The 13664-nt window shown below is 35.2% G+C and overlaps 1 protein-coding gene across 3 annotated transcripts; it reads left to right on the plus strand.

The window, feature by feature from the left end:
* Positions 1-2542: 2542 nt before the first annotated feature.
* LARP1A (LA RNA-binding protein) lies at positions 2543-13455 on the plus strand. 3 transcript variants are annotated; one of them, XM_011007749.1, is made up of 15 exons: positions 2962-3017; positions 3695-3765; positions 4568-5105; positions 5325-5487; positions 5994-6084; positions 6263-6334; positions 6980-7464; positions 9353-9422; positions 10160-10264; positions 10384-10670; positions 10933-11076; positions 11157-11220; positions 11705-11850; positions 12053-12157; positions 12901-13455. In XM_011007749.1, exons 2-15 carry the CDS (start codon positions 3721-3723, stop codon positions 13037-13039), a joined length of 2454 nt encoding a protein of 817 aa, XP_011006051.1. In that variant the 5' UTR covers positions 2962-3017; positions 3695-3720; the 3' UTR covers positions 13040-13455. The 3 variants fall into 3 exon arrangements, 2 of the variants coding, with proteins under 2 accessions (XP_011006050.1, XP_011006051.1); XM_011007748.1 differs by lacking the exon at positions 3695-3765 and having other exon boundaries at positions 2550-3017; XR_839705.1 differs by lacking the exons at positions 3695-3765; positions 11705-11850 and having other exon boundaries at positions 2543-3017.
* The last annotated feature ends 209 nt before the right edge of the window (positions 13456-13664 follow it).

Below are 13664 nucleotides of genomic sequence, written 5' to 3' on the forward strand. Positions count from 1 at the left end.
TAATTGTTGTTTTTAATTTTTACAATTAACCTCCCTGTGGTTCGACCTCGGTCTTGCCGGGTTATTTATTACTTCGACACTCCTGCACTTGGGAGAAGACATCAATCTTTTAGTCGTGTCACTATTCTACATGTATTATTCAAAATATCATTCATCTTTTTTATTGGAAACAAATCATTCACTAAGCAATCCAATTTTCAATCGGTTATCATATCAATCTTCATAATTTTATTACTTGTTCTTATTTTTATTGGGATTATCAATAAGAATGGTCCAACACTTTTTTCCTTTAAAATTCCAAGGTTAGCCACTCTTGGTTATTCTATTTTAATAATTTCATGAGGACTTTAAATTTACCCAATTGGTTTCTTCAATGGTATGATTATTTTGGTTGTACTTATAAAATAATGAAACCTCACGCTTTAGTTAAAAACGATTACATTTACTTCAAAAAAAATTTAAAACCCTCATAAATTGAAAAAAAAATCTCACTAATTCTTTTTTTTCTATTCTAATTTCTTTGTCCATTAGGTCTATTCTTGGCATTTTGACTACAACACTCAATATGGATATCATATCCTCATCAAAAGAGACAAAGTAAAATGATAGGGCTCTTTTGCAGTAGAAACTAAAAGTTTCAAACCTGTTGTCATCGAATGGTTACAAAACACCAAAATGCTCTAGTTTTATATCAAATTCTCAGTCCAAATTCTCGGCACGTAGATCTCATGCTTATGCTCTTCTTACCTCAGCACAATATGAGGAAAATTATTTAAAAATGAAGCAACTCCGACAAAACATCAAAGACAATGATTCATATCTATCTTTATCATCTCTAGGATCTATAATCGGTTTAGCAAATGACAATGAAAATGATCATTATGGTATCCTTCCTCATAAATCTTAGGTAGTAACTATCTCTATAAAAATTAAAATTAAAATTAAAAGGTCTAAAAATATTTTGGCTCATTTTATAAATTGAAATCCTCCAAACCATCAGGCTTATCTATTCATATCAACACAAATGGTTAAAACAACTAGCTAACATTTCAAAAAACTAATTCCCCACTTTTATAAATGACAAACAACTATCTAATTGGCAAGTAACTTTTTCAACCTTTTAAAAAAGCAAATCATATGTTTTACAAAAAAATTTAAGAAGACAATCTCATTTTGCCTTATATAAAAAGACTCCTCCCAAGCTTTTGAAAGCAGAACTTGATAGAAAAGTTTCTCAATATAAGATATCAACTATTTATTCTCTTGTAATATCTTATCTTATAAGGAGATCCATATTTATTGGATTCAAACATCTATAACTAATATCTCTTGTATTATTTAAATACAAATTTTAATTAAGGTTCTTTTAAATCTTACATTTAATATATCTTTTATTTAAATTATGTTTAAATTTGTGTAAACTTAAATATGCTTTGTGTTTGATAGAAGATTCTACCATTTTTAGACGTCACATTAAAAATTTATATGTCATATGTTTTATATTCTGTTTTAAAATTAAATGTATTAACTAGAAATCTATGAGTAGATCTTAAGATTATTTTTGGGTTTAACAACACCAATAACTTATTTATCTTCTTTTTTTTATCACATACTTATATTACTGTAAATACATTAGTTTGAATATTAACAAAAACTTAATAATATTTTAGCAATTTCGTATGAAGAATATATTTTTAATTTATGAAAGTTACCACTTTTGTAACTTGATGGATTGTGTCTCTCTCACACACACTATAATATAAATTCAGAGATATGAAAATAGAATTTTAAAATATTGTGAAATAAAATAAAATTAATATCAATAATTTTAGAAGAAAATAAACGTTTAAACTGCCAATAGCTTATTTTCAGGCAAAAATTACAAGGATTGCTATTTTTTTTTCCTCTTTCTTTATGAGATGATGCTAACATTAGTATTCTTTTGATATTTTATAGGTTTGGTTTTATTTTATTTTTCTAATGGATATGATTTTTATAAAAGATATGCATATGATAAATTTTATCTGAAATTTTCATATCTAATTAAATTACATTTTATTTATTGAAAAAATTTATAAAATTGATGCAATGTTAATAAGGTGATAGATAATATTTTTTTTTATTGTTGTTGAAATTGATAAACCCAACAATTGGGAAGGTAAAATGAAATTAATAATAATAAAACCTCTTATTTACATTCCCTACAATGTGTGTGCACGTTATTCGGACTTCTATTGGCAGGCTCACAGAGCCCATTTATACTTGCAATAGAGGACCCTAAAACCTAGATCATCCCAGCCCAGCCCAGCCACCTCAGCCCATTTTCAACTGTTTACATTAGGGTTTTACACAGTAAACTGTCTCTTTCTTTCCCTGCCACTCGACGAACAGCTCCTTTTTAGCAAAAAGACAACAAACCCCAAATTATTGCTATCCACAAGCTCCATTCTCTCCCTCCACTCCAACATACGCCCCCAAAAAACCCTGGAAACAGCCATAAAAGGCCTCCTCTTTCTTACTCTCTCCACTCCACTGTATAAAAAATACAATCACAACACAGCACACGCTCACAGCTGCTGTCTTCTCCATCCTTTCCCTTTTCCCTTTCCACTCCCTCGCTTTCCTCGTCCCCTTCCCTTTTCACCCCTCATTGTCTCAAAAATTATAATTTTGCCACTGTGCATTTTGCTCTTTAATTAGGGATTTTAATCACTGTGACCTCGCGCTCGCGCGCGAGAAAGAGTAGTGTTACGGTGATGGCGGAGAATGAGGGGGGAGATGATCAAAAGGGTAGTAGTATGGTTGGACCGAAGTCACCGTGGAAAACTCCGGTGGTCGCTGATGCTCCGGTGATGGGCACCGCCGAGTCTTGGCCTGCTTTGTCTGATGCTCAACAACAACAACAACAACAACAACAACAACGGTCGAAACTCACTGATTCTGCTTCTAAGCCGCCGCCGACAGTAACTGTGGCTGCTGGTGGTGATACGGCTGCGCCACAGGAAGCTTCGCCTCGGGTATTTCTAGTTATTTATTTATTTATTATGTTAAATATATGAGTGAATTTAATGTTAATTTATTGATTTCAGGGAAAGAAATAAAGTATTGGAAAGAGTGTTGATTTTTTTAAATTGAGTGAAAATGAAGTTATAATTATGTGCTAAAATGCTTTTAAGCTTGCTGTGGATTGATAAATTAATATTAAATAAAGAAGCACTTAAACTCATGTAAGATATTCGCGTCAATTTTGCAAATTTATAGTGAAAAATAGGATTTTAAATTATGGAGATAAGTTAAGCTCGTGTAAAAATGCTTTAGGATAAGAGATTCTCATGAGATGACATGAATCAATGATATTGAGATCTGTAGGTTAAGCGAAAAGTGTGAACTTTCGAACTATTAGTAGTTTGAATAAAGGTATAAAGATGTTTTTGGTTTTTGGTGTAGATTCTAATTGGATTTTTTTTTTTTATTTAGGATTGAGAGAGATATGATCAAATAACGAAAACCCATGAGGGGTCATTGATTTTCGGTGTGTTTTTAATTTATTTGTGTATGCATGTATATTTGATGTCACTTTGTCCATAAATAAATATATCGCATCATGCTTTAAAAAGAAGTAAATTTAACATTGGTAATCAAAATGTTTCAGGAAAGCATTGTATATTAATGTTTGCTATCTCTATATTAATAGTGGCAGTGTGCCGAGAACGGCTATTGATGAGTACTTTACAAAGTGGCATCCTTGATGCTGTCACTGTTGAAGTATTTTGTTTTGGTGTATAGTAATTTGATTTGGTGGAAAGAAGGTTATGATGTTCATTTTGCATTTTTACCACCATTTTCCAATATATTTCTTCGTGAGAGAAGATCATGTGTTTACTGGCTGAAGTGGAACATGATTTGCTGGAATTAAAAGAAATTGACAAGCATATGTATTGAGAGAAACAAATGTTGGAAACCATCTTTTCTCTATCCTGACATCAGAAAGAAAAATGGAGAACAAGAGAAAGTTCAGTTTTGCAGAATTTGGATTTGAAAACCTGGCTTCTCGAGAAAAAAACTAAGTAGCTCATTTTAGAGATGAAATGCCATCTAAATTATGTGAACTGCAGTTTTATGCTTGGTGTTGGGACATAACAAATTGGAATATTATCACGTGTTTTGCCTCTTCTTCTTTGTTTTGGCTGTAAGATGCATTATGTTTGGTGTTATGAAGTAATTAGTGGAGCTAGAGTTCCATAAATCTAATATCTAGTCAGATATCTTTATGATTCCAAAAGACCTGAAACAGGGTTTCTGATGTTCCCATGGAATCTTGTTATGCTTGCAAAAGCACAGTTAGAAAGCTGGCTATGCCTTGGGATTAAACACATAAATGCATTAAGTTTTATGGTTGTTACCAAAATGGAGTTTCAAAGATCAATCCTTTCCCCTCCTCCATCTTGTTTGTGAAGTTTATTTTATTTCACATCTTATGTCAATTGTTCTCTTTCTGGGAACACATTATTTAGTGTGCTTAATTTGGGTGTGAAATATCATTTTGCCTTATTTATGGTTTGTCCAGGGGTTATCTGGGCAGCAGAGATCACATGGATCTGGAAACACAATTTCTTCAAATAAGCATTCACCATCAAGACATCAAAAATCAGGATCTAAGCGCAATCCTAATGGGGCGCCACCTTTCCCTGCACCATTCCCTTATCAGCAACCACCCATTCCACCAGTTTACCCTGCTATAGTACCTCCACCACACGTTGCTGTTTCTGGTTTTGCATATCAACCTGGGCCGCCACCTTTTCCCCCTGTTGAAAATCATTTGGTAAAGTCTGGATCAGATGCATCCCCTAGGCAACCTTTTGTTCCACCTGTTAATGTCCAGCCTCCACCAAGAGGGGATCCCAATGCTTATGCTGTTAACTTTCCAAACCAAAGGCCAAATGGGCAAGAATCCGGTGGCCATTTGAATCAATTATGGCATCATCAACGGGCATTTGGGCCCAGAGATAACATCGTGTTGCAGCAGGGTATGGGACCAAGGCATTTGATAAGGCCTCCTTTTTTTCCTTCACCTCTAGGGTTCATGGTTGGTCCAACATACCCTGGTAATTGTTTTAATTTAGTGCAAGTGCTTTTTCTCTAGAAATTAGTGCTAGATGTTTTTTCGCACCTTGACATTCACTTTCATTTATATAATACATGCTTTTCTGCTCTGCATAGATGATATAGCTTGTTTTTGTACAGTTCATTTTTTCACTATGGGTTTTTAACTCTTTTGTTGTCAAATTATGTGCTGTCTAAGATGATCTCTATGTGTGATACAGGACCTCCTATATGCTACATTCCTGTTGCACCTCCAGGCTCTCTTAGGGGACCTCATCCTCCCCGTTTTGTTCCATATCCAATCAATCCGGGGGCTCCTATGCTTCCTCAAGAGATACAAACTTTGAAGGCTAGCATAATAAGACAGATAGAGTATTATTTCAGGTAAGTAATGTTAAAAAGCGACTTACTTCTGGATTCTCTCACTCCAGACATGCTTAACTGGTTTAAATTGCCACAATTGGATTCTGAGGCTGAAACTGACCTTCATCCTACTTCTCTTATTATTGAAGCATCAGCATCATTAATTTTGTCTGTTTTGCATACAATTATGAAGGAATGCAGATCTGCTTGTTAAATAGAGATGCTTTAGCCTAAATTGGACTGTCAAAGATATGTTCATATGGGATATATGAGTCCAACTTACCACAAATTACTCCTAAAATTATGTCCTTTTACGGCTTAATAATTATTACCATTATCATTGGATGCCAATGTTGTATGTCCTTCCATACACTTGTATGCTGAGCAATAGTAACCGAGCCTTTCTATGAAACACCAAAATATGCCCTTGGAACTTCTTGTAGTGAATTGGCTACAAATAGTCGGTCAATTTGTGTTGTGCATGCAATAACTTGATTATTTGTTGACTGTTTCACATCTTTATGCAGTGATGAAAATCTGTCGAAGGACCATTATCTAATATCCTTGATGGATGACCAAGGATGGGTTCCCATATCCACGATTGCTGAATTTAACAGGGTATTTTTTTAATTCTATATGGTATTTATATGTGTAGTGCTGTGTGAAATGGGAATCTTATTTCATTCAATATTGCATGTAAAGTATTATCTTATATTACTCAACATATCCACTTCCTTTGTATCTAGAGTTGAAGGACATCTAATTTTATTCATGCATGTGATATTTTGTATCACAGGTTAAGAAAATGATGACAGACATATCATTGATCCTTGATGCGCTGCAGAGTTCTGGCTTAATAGAAGTGCAGGTCTGAATACTCTTCACCGATTGACTTTATGTTTCATGCTGGATGGGATGGATCTGGAATTTTGCAATAAGATTTGTAGTATATCAATCAAGATTGTGTTTCATATTTCGTATAAATGGATATTTTCTTCCCTGTTAATTTTTTATTGACATGCCTGGCAAAAGCTGTTTAAATTGTTCAAAGGATGGATATCTTTGGATGGTCCAAAAATGTTGACTACATGATTAATCAATTCGACTTCCGTGGCCTTCTAAAGGTTTCTTTACTGTTTTCCTGGGATCTGGTTTTAGCCCCTTTGAACTGTATCCAAAAGTTTTTCCTAGTTGTGTCAGTTTCAGTCAAATTTGTGATGGGGTTTTGGCAAATGTTATGAAAACTGTTTATGTGAATGAGCACATGTTGTGTGGTATTTCTTTAATTATAGCTTAGCATTGAGTGGAGCCACATTGATAACTTTGAACTTGGGAGCCTAAGATGCTTGAGTCTGATAGTAAATGAAACAAGTTTCAAGTGCGTAATGTTATGGCCATCTAAAATTATGACAGCTTAACTAGAGTTGTGGGATAGATTGACAACTTATGAAGTCTCATGCTTAGTTTCTTTGCACTAATAGTCTTCCTATTGTGGTCGGCATTGTATTAACAGGGTGAAAAGATTCGGAAACGTGATTACTGGTCAAAGTGGATTCCTGCTGCTTCTCAGCAAGCAATGTCACTGAAAGCTCAGACTTCCGAGGGCCAACCTGGAAAGAATGCTGAGGAAGATAGCACAAGCGGTCTCTCCAAACAAAGTTCTGAATTTTCTTCTTGCACCACAGACAAGGAAGCAAAGAAATTGTCAAATGGAGATATTGGTAAACTGGAAGGTGATGAGAAGTCTGTCTTGTTTAAAGCTGGAAAACCTGGATTTGATGGGGATTCTGATCTTGGTGCTTGTCATACCACTCCCTATCCTGACAATACACAAGGATTTAGGCCTTTGGCACTCAATTATCATGTGACTGAGGGCATGGAAGATGCACAGAATCTTGCTGATTTTTCTAATGATTTTGCCAACACATTTATGCTTGATGAAGAGCTGGAGCTGGAGCAGAAATCACTCAAGAATGATGGCTGTTCTCCAGTTAGAAGGTACTGCATGGTCTTATATTTGTTTGGTTATCTCCATCTTTGGTTTTATATCTCTTTTCTTGCTAAGTGTGGTTTTACAAGAATTGTTGACTAGTTACTGGTCTCTAGACAACATATTCTTTATGATATTTAAACGCCTAAGGCTACATTCACATGCATATATTTTATTTCAGGCAGCTTTGTGGATGTCAATTTGGGCTCTAGTAAAAAATTCAAGTCATGTTTACATTTGGAGAATTTTCCAGCTTTTTAAAAAATTATTGTCGAGACAATAGAAAACTGTGGATGGATGTTTGGCAGTTACTGTTTTCTTAGAAAACTGGAAAACTACTAAATGTTGTTTTCCTAATTCTCCACTTTAGAAAACAAGGGCCATATATGGTTCAGCAGCCATTTAATCTATCTATCATTCCTTATTTTAGAAACAATCCAAATGCAATCCTTGTTTACATTTTAGAAATAATATTTTGAAAAGAAGAAATGAAAATTTAGTTTCTAAAAGTAAACGCCACCTCATCCTTGCAATTTCAGGTGCTGCATAAGTTGGATGCATTTGGTGTCCATTAGTTCACTCATAGTAAGTTTCTTCAGGCAGACATGTTTGATGGGGTGCAACATGGTTTCTCAACCTGCTATCTAGTCGCTTAGCTAATTGTCTGATATGCTTTTGGGATTTAGGTACTCAAAATTGAGATCACGGACTACTGTTGGTGAAGTTAATATAAGTTTTCAAAGCCATTTTCTAGTTTCATTGAAGTAGCATAAGGATTGGGGGCTTGCCATGTTGATTCTAAATTTGCCTATTTCTCAAGACGCTTGGAACATTTTTTTTACATGGTTGAAAATAGAGTAGAAGAAATAATGGGAAGAACTGACACTGCTGCAGATGTCATGTGAAATTTGATGAATGTGCTGATCAAGTATGGAAATTGAAAGTTCATGAATTTGAGGATTTGTATATCTTGTTCCTGTATCTTTATTGGCTAGATGAGGAACTAGTGGTTAAAAGTGGACAAGAGGCACAAAACTTACAACCACCCATAAGAAACTAGAATAGACCTAGCACACAGTTCCACTCCTATGAGTTTAGGATTGCCTTGCTAGGAGTCTTGATGTATTGCACCTTAGAGGGATGCATCTCACAATCCAATTAGGATTGCATCTTAGTCTCACTGCAAAGCACCAAGGCTAAACTATCTTACTCAAAACTACCGTTTAAAAAAAACTATATGTAGCTCCATGTGCATGGGTCCACCTTTTATCTGGGTGGCGCAGCTCCAAGGACCCTGTCTGTGGAGTCCCCTGGAACATATTAGGCATTGTCCCCTCTGGGCCCCATCTCTGTGGCCCTCACGGTCTTCTCCCGCCTCTGTTTGACAACGCCTGCCTCACTGTTTGAACCTCAGACCTCTCATACCATATGAGAGGTAGAAAAATTAAAGATGAGTACCAAATGAGCTGTCAGTATGTGTTCTTGGACTGTCAAGTGACCTGTTCTCAGATTCCCACATATCAATAAAGAGATTCTTCAGGCAGTCATTTGGCCTGCATTACTTTGAGCATATATGCAGAGACTGTCTTGAAGTTTGAAGAAAACTCCTTTTGTCATACTAGAACAATAATGTTCTGTTTATAACTTTCATTCTTTTAGCTCTCACAGACCTTATTTATAGATGCAAGTAAAAATCAACAGGGTAGTTTCAATTGTTGGATAAAAGGATAATGTGTGAAGAGAAAGGATAGGTAGGAAAGTTTTGTTTTTTTTTCTCATTGAACATCTGTTGATACATGCAATAAGGCACTAAATTGCAGGCACCAAGAATTCCTAGTAGGAAACAAAATCCCTCAAACATCACATGATTTGAAACCATGCCTTTCTTTTTTCCAGGGTGGATGACGAAGAGGATGAGATGGTGGTCAATGATCAGGATGTTCAAAGACTTGTAATTGTCACCCAGGTAAAGCTGTTTGCTGGCAAGTTTATATTCCTAGGAAAGAATAATTATATGTACTTAGCAATCTATGTTCCTTGTTTTTATTTATTTATTATTATTACTGTTCAATATCTGCATAGACCATAGCAACTTGTAGACATATCTGTGTAGTTATATGGATGTGATAACGCTAGAATTTGGGCATTTTTGTAGCGCTCTGATGCATCTTAGAGGTTTTTCTTAGTTTTTTTTCTTTTAAAGGAAGCTGATTGCTGTCTCAGAGTTTTATATGCCATGCATATGCCTTTTTGTTCTTTCATCAATTATGGATTATATTGTCACAGTTTTTATTCTTACAGGTTGTAGTTGTTTGAAAGCCACATCTCAACTCCTTGCAATCAGCAACCTTTTTCACTTCATGTGCATCATTTGGGTCAAACTGAATTACTGAATTGAAACAATGATGTGTATTGGTCAATTAGGTTTGTTTTAGTGATAGTTTTTACTTTTTCTCATTTCTCAGTTATCAATTAGTTGCATGATGGTTTTTGCTATAGTTTAGCCTACATTCATGTATTCATGTGAGCGGCATATATTATGTAGGCATGTATGAGCATGAGTCGGACCATAAATTTGGTAACATTTTTGTAACACCATGTATGTATTCATGTGAGTGGCATATATTATGTAGGCATGTATGTGCATGAGTCGGAACATAAATTTGGTAACATTTTTATAACTTGTGGGCTTTCTCTGTGCAGAATAGTAGACCAGGAGAAGAATCTATTAAATCTGGGGATAAATCAAAATCTATTTCAGTTGAGCTTGCTTCAGCAATAAATGATGGTTTATACTTCTATGAACAGGTTGGGACTTCTGTTATACTCATTATCTAAATAATTAAGTTGCAATACATCACTTTCATTTTCTTTGGAAATCCTCAATGGTTGTCTAAAAATTCTTAAATGTGACTCTTTACTGGCAGGAGCTAAAAACAAAGCGATCTAATCGTAGAAAGAATAGTTCTAGCTATTCAAAGGCTGGTGAAATTTCCGCTGCAAGCTGTGTCCATGAAGAGTCAGGAAGCTCCAACCACACAAGGAAACAAAACAAAGGTTTTCCCAAGCAGCAGTCATCTCATACGCAACGATTCTTCTCCAGCAACTTTAGGAATCATGGCACTGGTCGTAATAATTTTGGAATCATATCAGAAAGTCCACCAAGCAATTCAGTTGGATTTTTCTTTAGTTCTACACCTCCTGAAAATCACGGGTCAGTCTAAGTGACTCTGGCCCTTGCCGAAGCCTCTTATTTCTTTTCTGTCATATTTTTTTATTCTTGTTGTTTATTTATTTATTTTTGCTACATTATTAATATATGGTGGCACTATTCTAGAATTCTTCTTTAGGTTCTGATGAGAGAATAATATGGCATTGATCACTAATTTCATAACTTGGGATGTTATTTGCAATATGCTAAGCAAACATCCATGTCACCTGACTAAATATTTTCCATCTAAATCCTAACTTCACAGACCCAGGTCTTCAAAGCTGAGTGTTTCACCACATGGCATGCTCTCAGGCAGCAGTCCACCAGTGGGTTCCATGCCAAATTCATTTCCACCATTTCAGCATCCCAGCCATCAACTCTTAGAAGAAAATGGCTTTAAACAGCAGAAGTACGTGTCTTTTATTTTTGGGATGGGGGATATGTGCATTCATAGCACAAGGTTGCTGACCTGTTTCTCTTCCCTTTTAGGTACCTGAAGTATCGTAAACGGTGCTTAAATGATAGAAAGAAGATGGGAATAGGTTGCAGTGAGGTGTGTTTCTTAAATTTCTCCTATACATGTTTATTGACTAGAGGAGAAATATAATTCTAGATTAGTTTGAGAACTATGCGATGTGCTGGAGTTGGATCCTTCCTATCCTTCTTTCTCTAAATCTCATCCATTCACTAGCTGATTTTTGTTGTCTATTCTTTAAGTAGTTATACTTCCATGTTGAACATACTCTAAGCACTAGATTGCATGGTGTTGATCTATTTGGTTAATGTTAATTATGTTAATTCTTATATTAACATAGCCAAGGGACTTTATGTTAATTATGTTGATCTAGATTGGGTAAGCCAAGGGATTTTTTTTGAATCACTAGCATAGCCATCTTGGCATGTCTTAAAGTCAATTTTATTTTTATTTTTCTTTTCTTAATTTTCCTAATTGGATTACTTGTCCTGTTTCGAATTTTTGAATGGTGTCTTAACAGTATGTAATTGTTGTGATTTTTTTTAAATCATTTTCCATGCAGGAAATGAACACACTGTATAGGTTTTGGTCATACTTCCTTAGAAACATGTTTGTCCCATCTATGTATAATGAGTTCCGAAAATTTGCTCTGGAAGATGCTTCTGCTAATTACTATTATGGGATGGAGTGCCTTTTCAGGTTCTATAGGTATTGTTGATAAATTATACTTTTGTTAATTTCGAATACTGGAGCTTGTATCTGAGATTTGTTGCTCTTTTCAACCATTACCATTCTTCAAATATATCTTTTCCCTACTTTAGGGAAAGTAGTAGGTACTAATTTTGCTTGTTCTTTCATGTATTCTACTATTTAATTGTTTGCTACTCTCAATTGTGTTTCTCATTTTCAGCTATGGTTTGGAGAAGAATTTCAGAGATGACCTGTACAAGGACTTTGAAGAACTCACCCTTGACTTCTATTGCAAAGGCAACATTTATGGCCTCGAAAAATATTGGTAATACCATTTGAATTTTCTTTTCAACTGACTGACAGCATGTTCTTTAGGTTGCCTGCTTCTCAAGGCATGAATATCTTGTACATCATGTTTTTTTTGTGGATCTCACAAATACACTGATTGTGATTAAACTTAACCTTTTGGTAGAATATGCTAATGTAGGAAAGCAAGAAACAAATATTATCTGAAAATTAATTTAATTTCATGCTGGATCTTTATGGGCTTAAAAATGACCACTTGTTGCTTACATGATTACAGATTAATGGGAAAATTGCCTAAAATACGATCTTGTTGTGATTGTAAAAATGGCCTAAAATACAATCTTGTTGTGATGGTAAAGTTAAGTGCAAAGCTGCAACATAACCTGATGTTTGACCCAGTAGAGCAATAACAACCGCAATTAACTACTGAGATGAGGATTTGGAGGTGGGCATGGGTTGGACTTTTCAAGACAGAAACTTCTATGGGATAAAAGATTACCAAGTGACAAACATTGGTTTTTTTAACTTATTTATGCTCTATTTATTTATTAAAGTTGCCTGGATTTGTAGAATATAGGACAATTGGCAGAATGTATAGCTGTATGCTATTCTCATCTCTTTCAAGTCTTGCGGAAGGAAAACACAATTACAGAAAAACAGCTTGTGCATTGCATTCTCTTCTGAGTTTGATGCTTGTATTTCCACTGGTACATTTTGCTGCTACAAGTATTTGCTTTAATAGACTTGCTTTTCTGCTATTAGGGCCTTCCACCATTATTGTGGTCTAGGTGACAAAGAACCAAAGAAACATCCAGAATTGGACAGGTTACTGAGAGAAGAATACCGTAGCTTGGAGGACTTCCGTGCCAGAGAGAGGTCCATGAAGAAGGACGGCCATTAGCCTGCTGCAATGAACATTTTCTGGTAACATCTTCGCAATTTTGAGAGTCACAAGATGGATATTGAAGTTAGCTGCAGGAGTTTGGTTTGCTTGCTGGGGGAATATGGTTTTTGTATATTGTATACTGGGGGAATCATCTGCACCTCTCAGGGCTTCTGACTGCTGAGGTTTTGTTTTGTTTTTTTCTTCTTTTGGAGGTTCTGGCTCCCGGGTATATCCTATCCTTTTTGGTGTTGTCTGCAAGTTTAGGAGGTGCTTGTGCTTTTTCTCTATCGCTTCATATTCCCCCAATGCTGTAACTTGTACATAAGGAGAACTGGAAAAAAAAAAAAAAAAAAAAAAAACCACCCCGGGTTGAAATTGCTTTAGTGACCTTGTGAAAATTGAAGAATAATAAGATATTGGAAATTTATATCCTGTCTTGCAAATGATTGGTAGAAATTTATGCTGTCAGTTTTTGTGATTGCCTGTAGTTTTTTGGTACTAGAATGATGATTTCCAATGAGTTCTTGTGCTATTGAAACCCGTAACGGTGAGATGTCGTTGTCCTGGTCTGGTGTGTTGCTTGCTAGGTATCCTTCATTGCCCAAATAAACCAAGATATCCTTGGTTTTAGGTGGTATGC

Source organism: Populus euphratica, unplaced genomic scaffold (assembly GCF_000495115.2).
Source record: "Populus euphratica unplaced genomic scaffold, PopEup_1.0 scaffold325.1, whole genome shotgun sequence".
NCBI lineage: Eukaryota > Viridiplantae > Streptophyta > Magnoliopsida > Malpighiales > Salicaceae > Populus > Populus euphratica.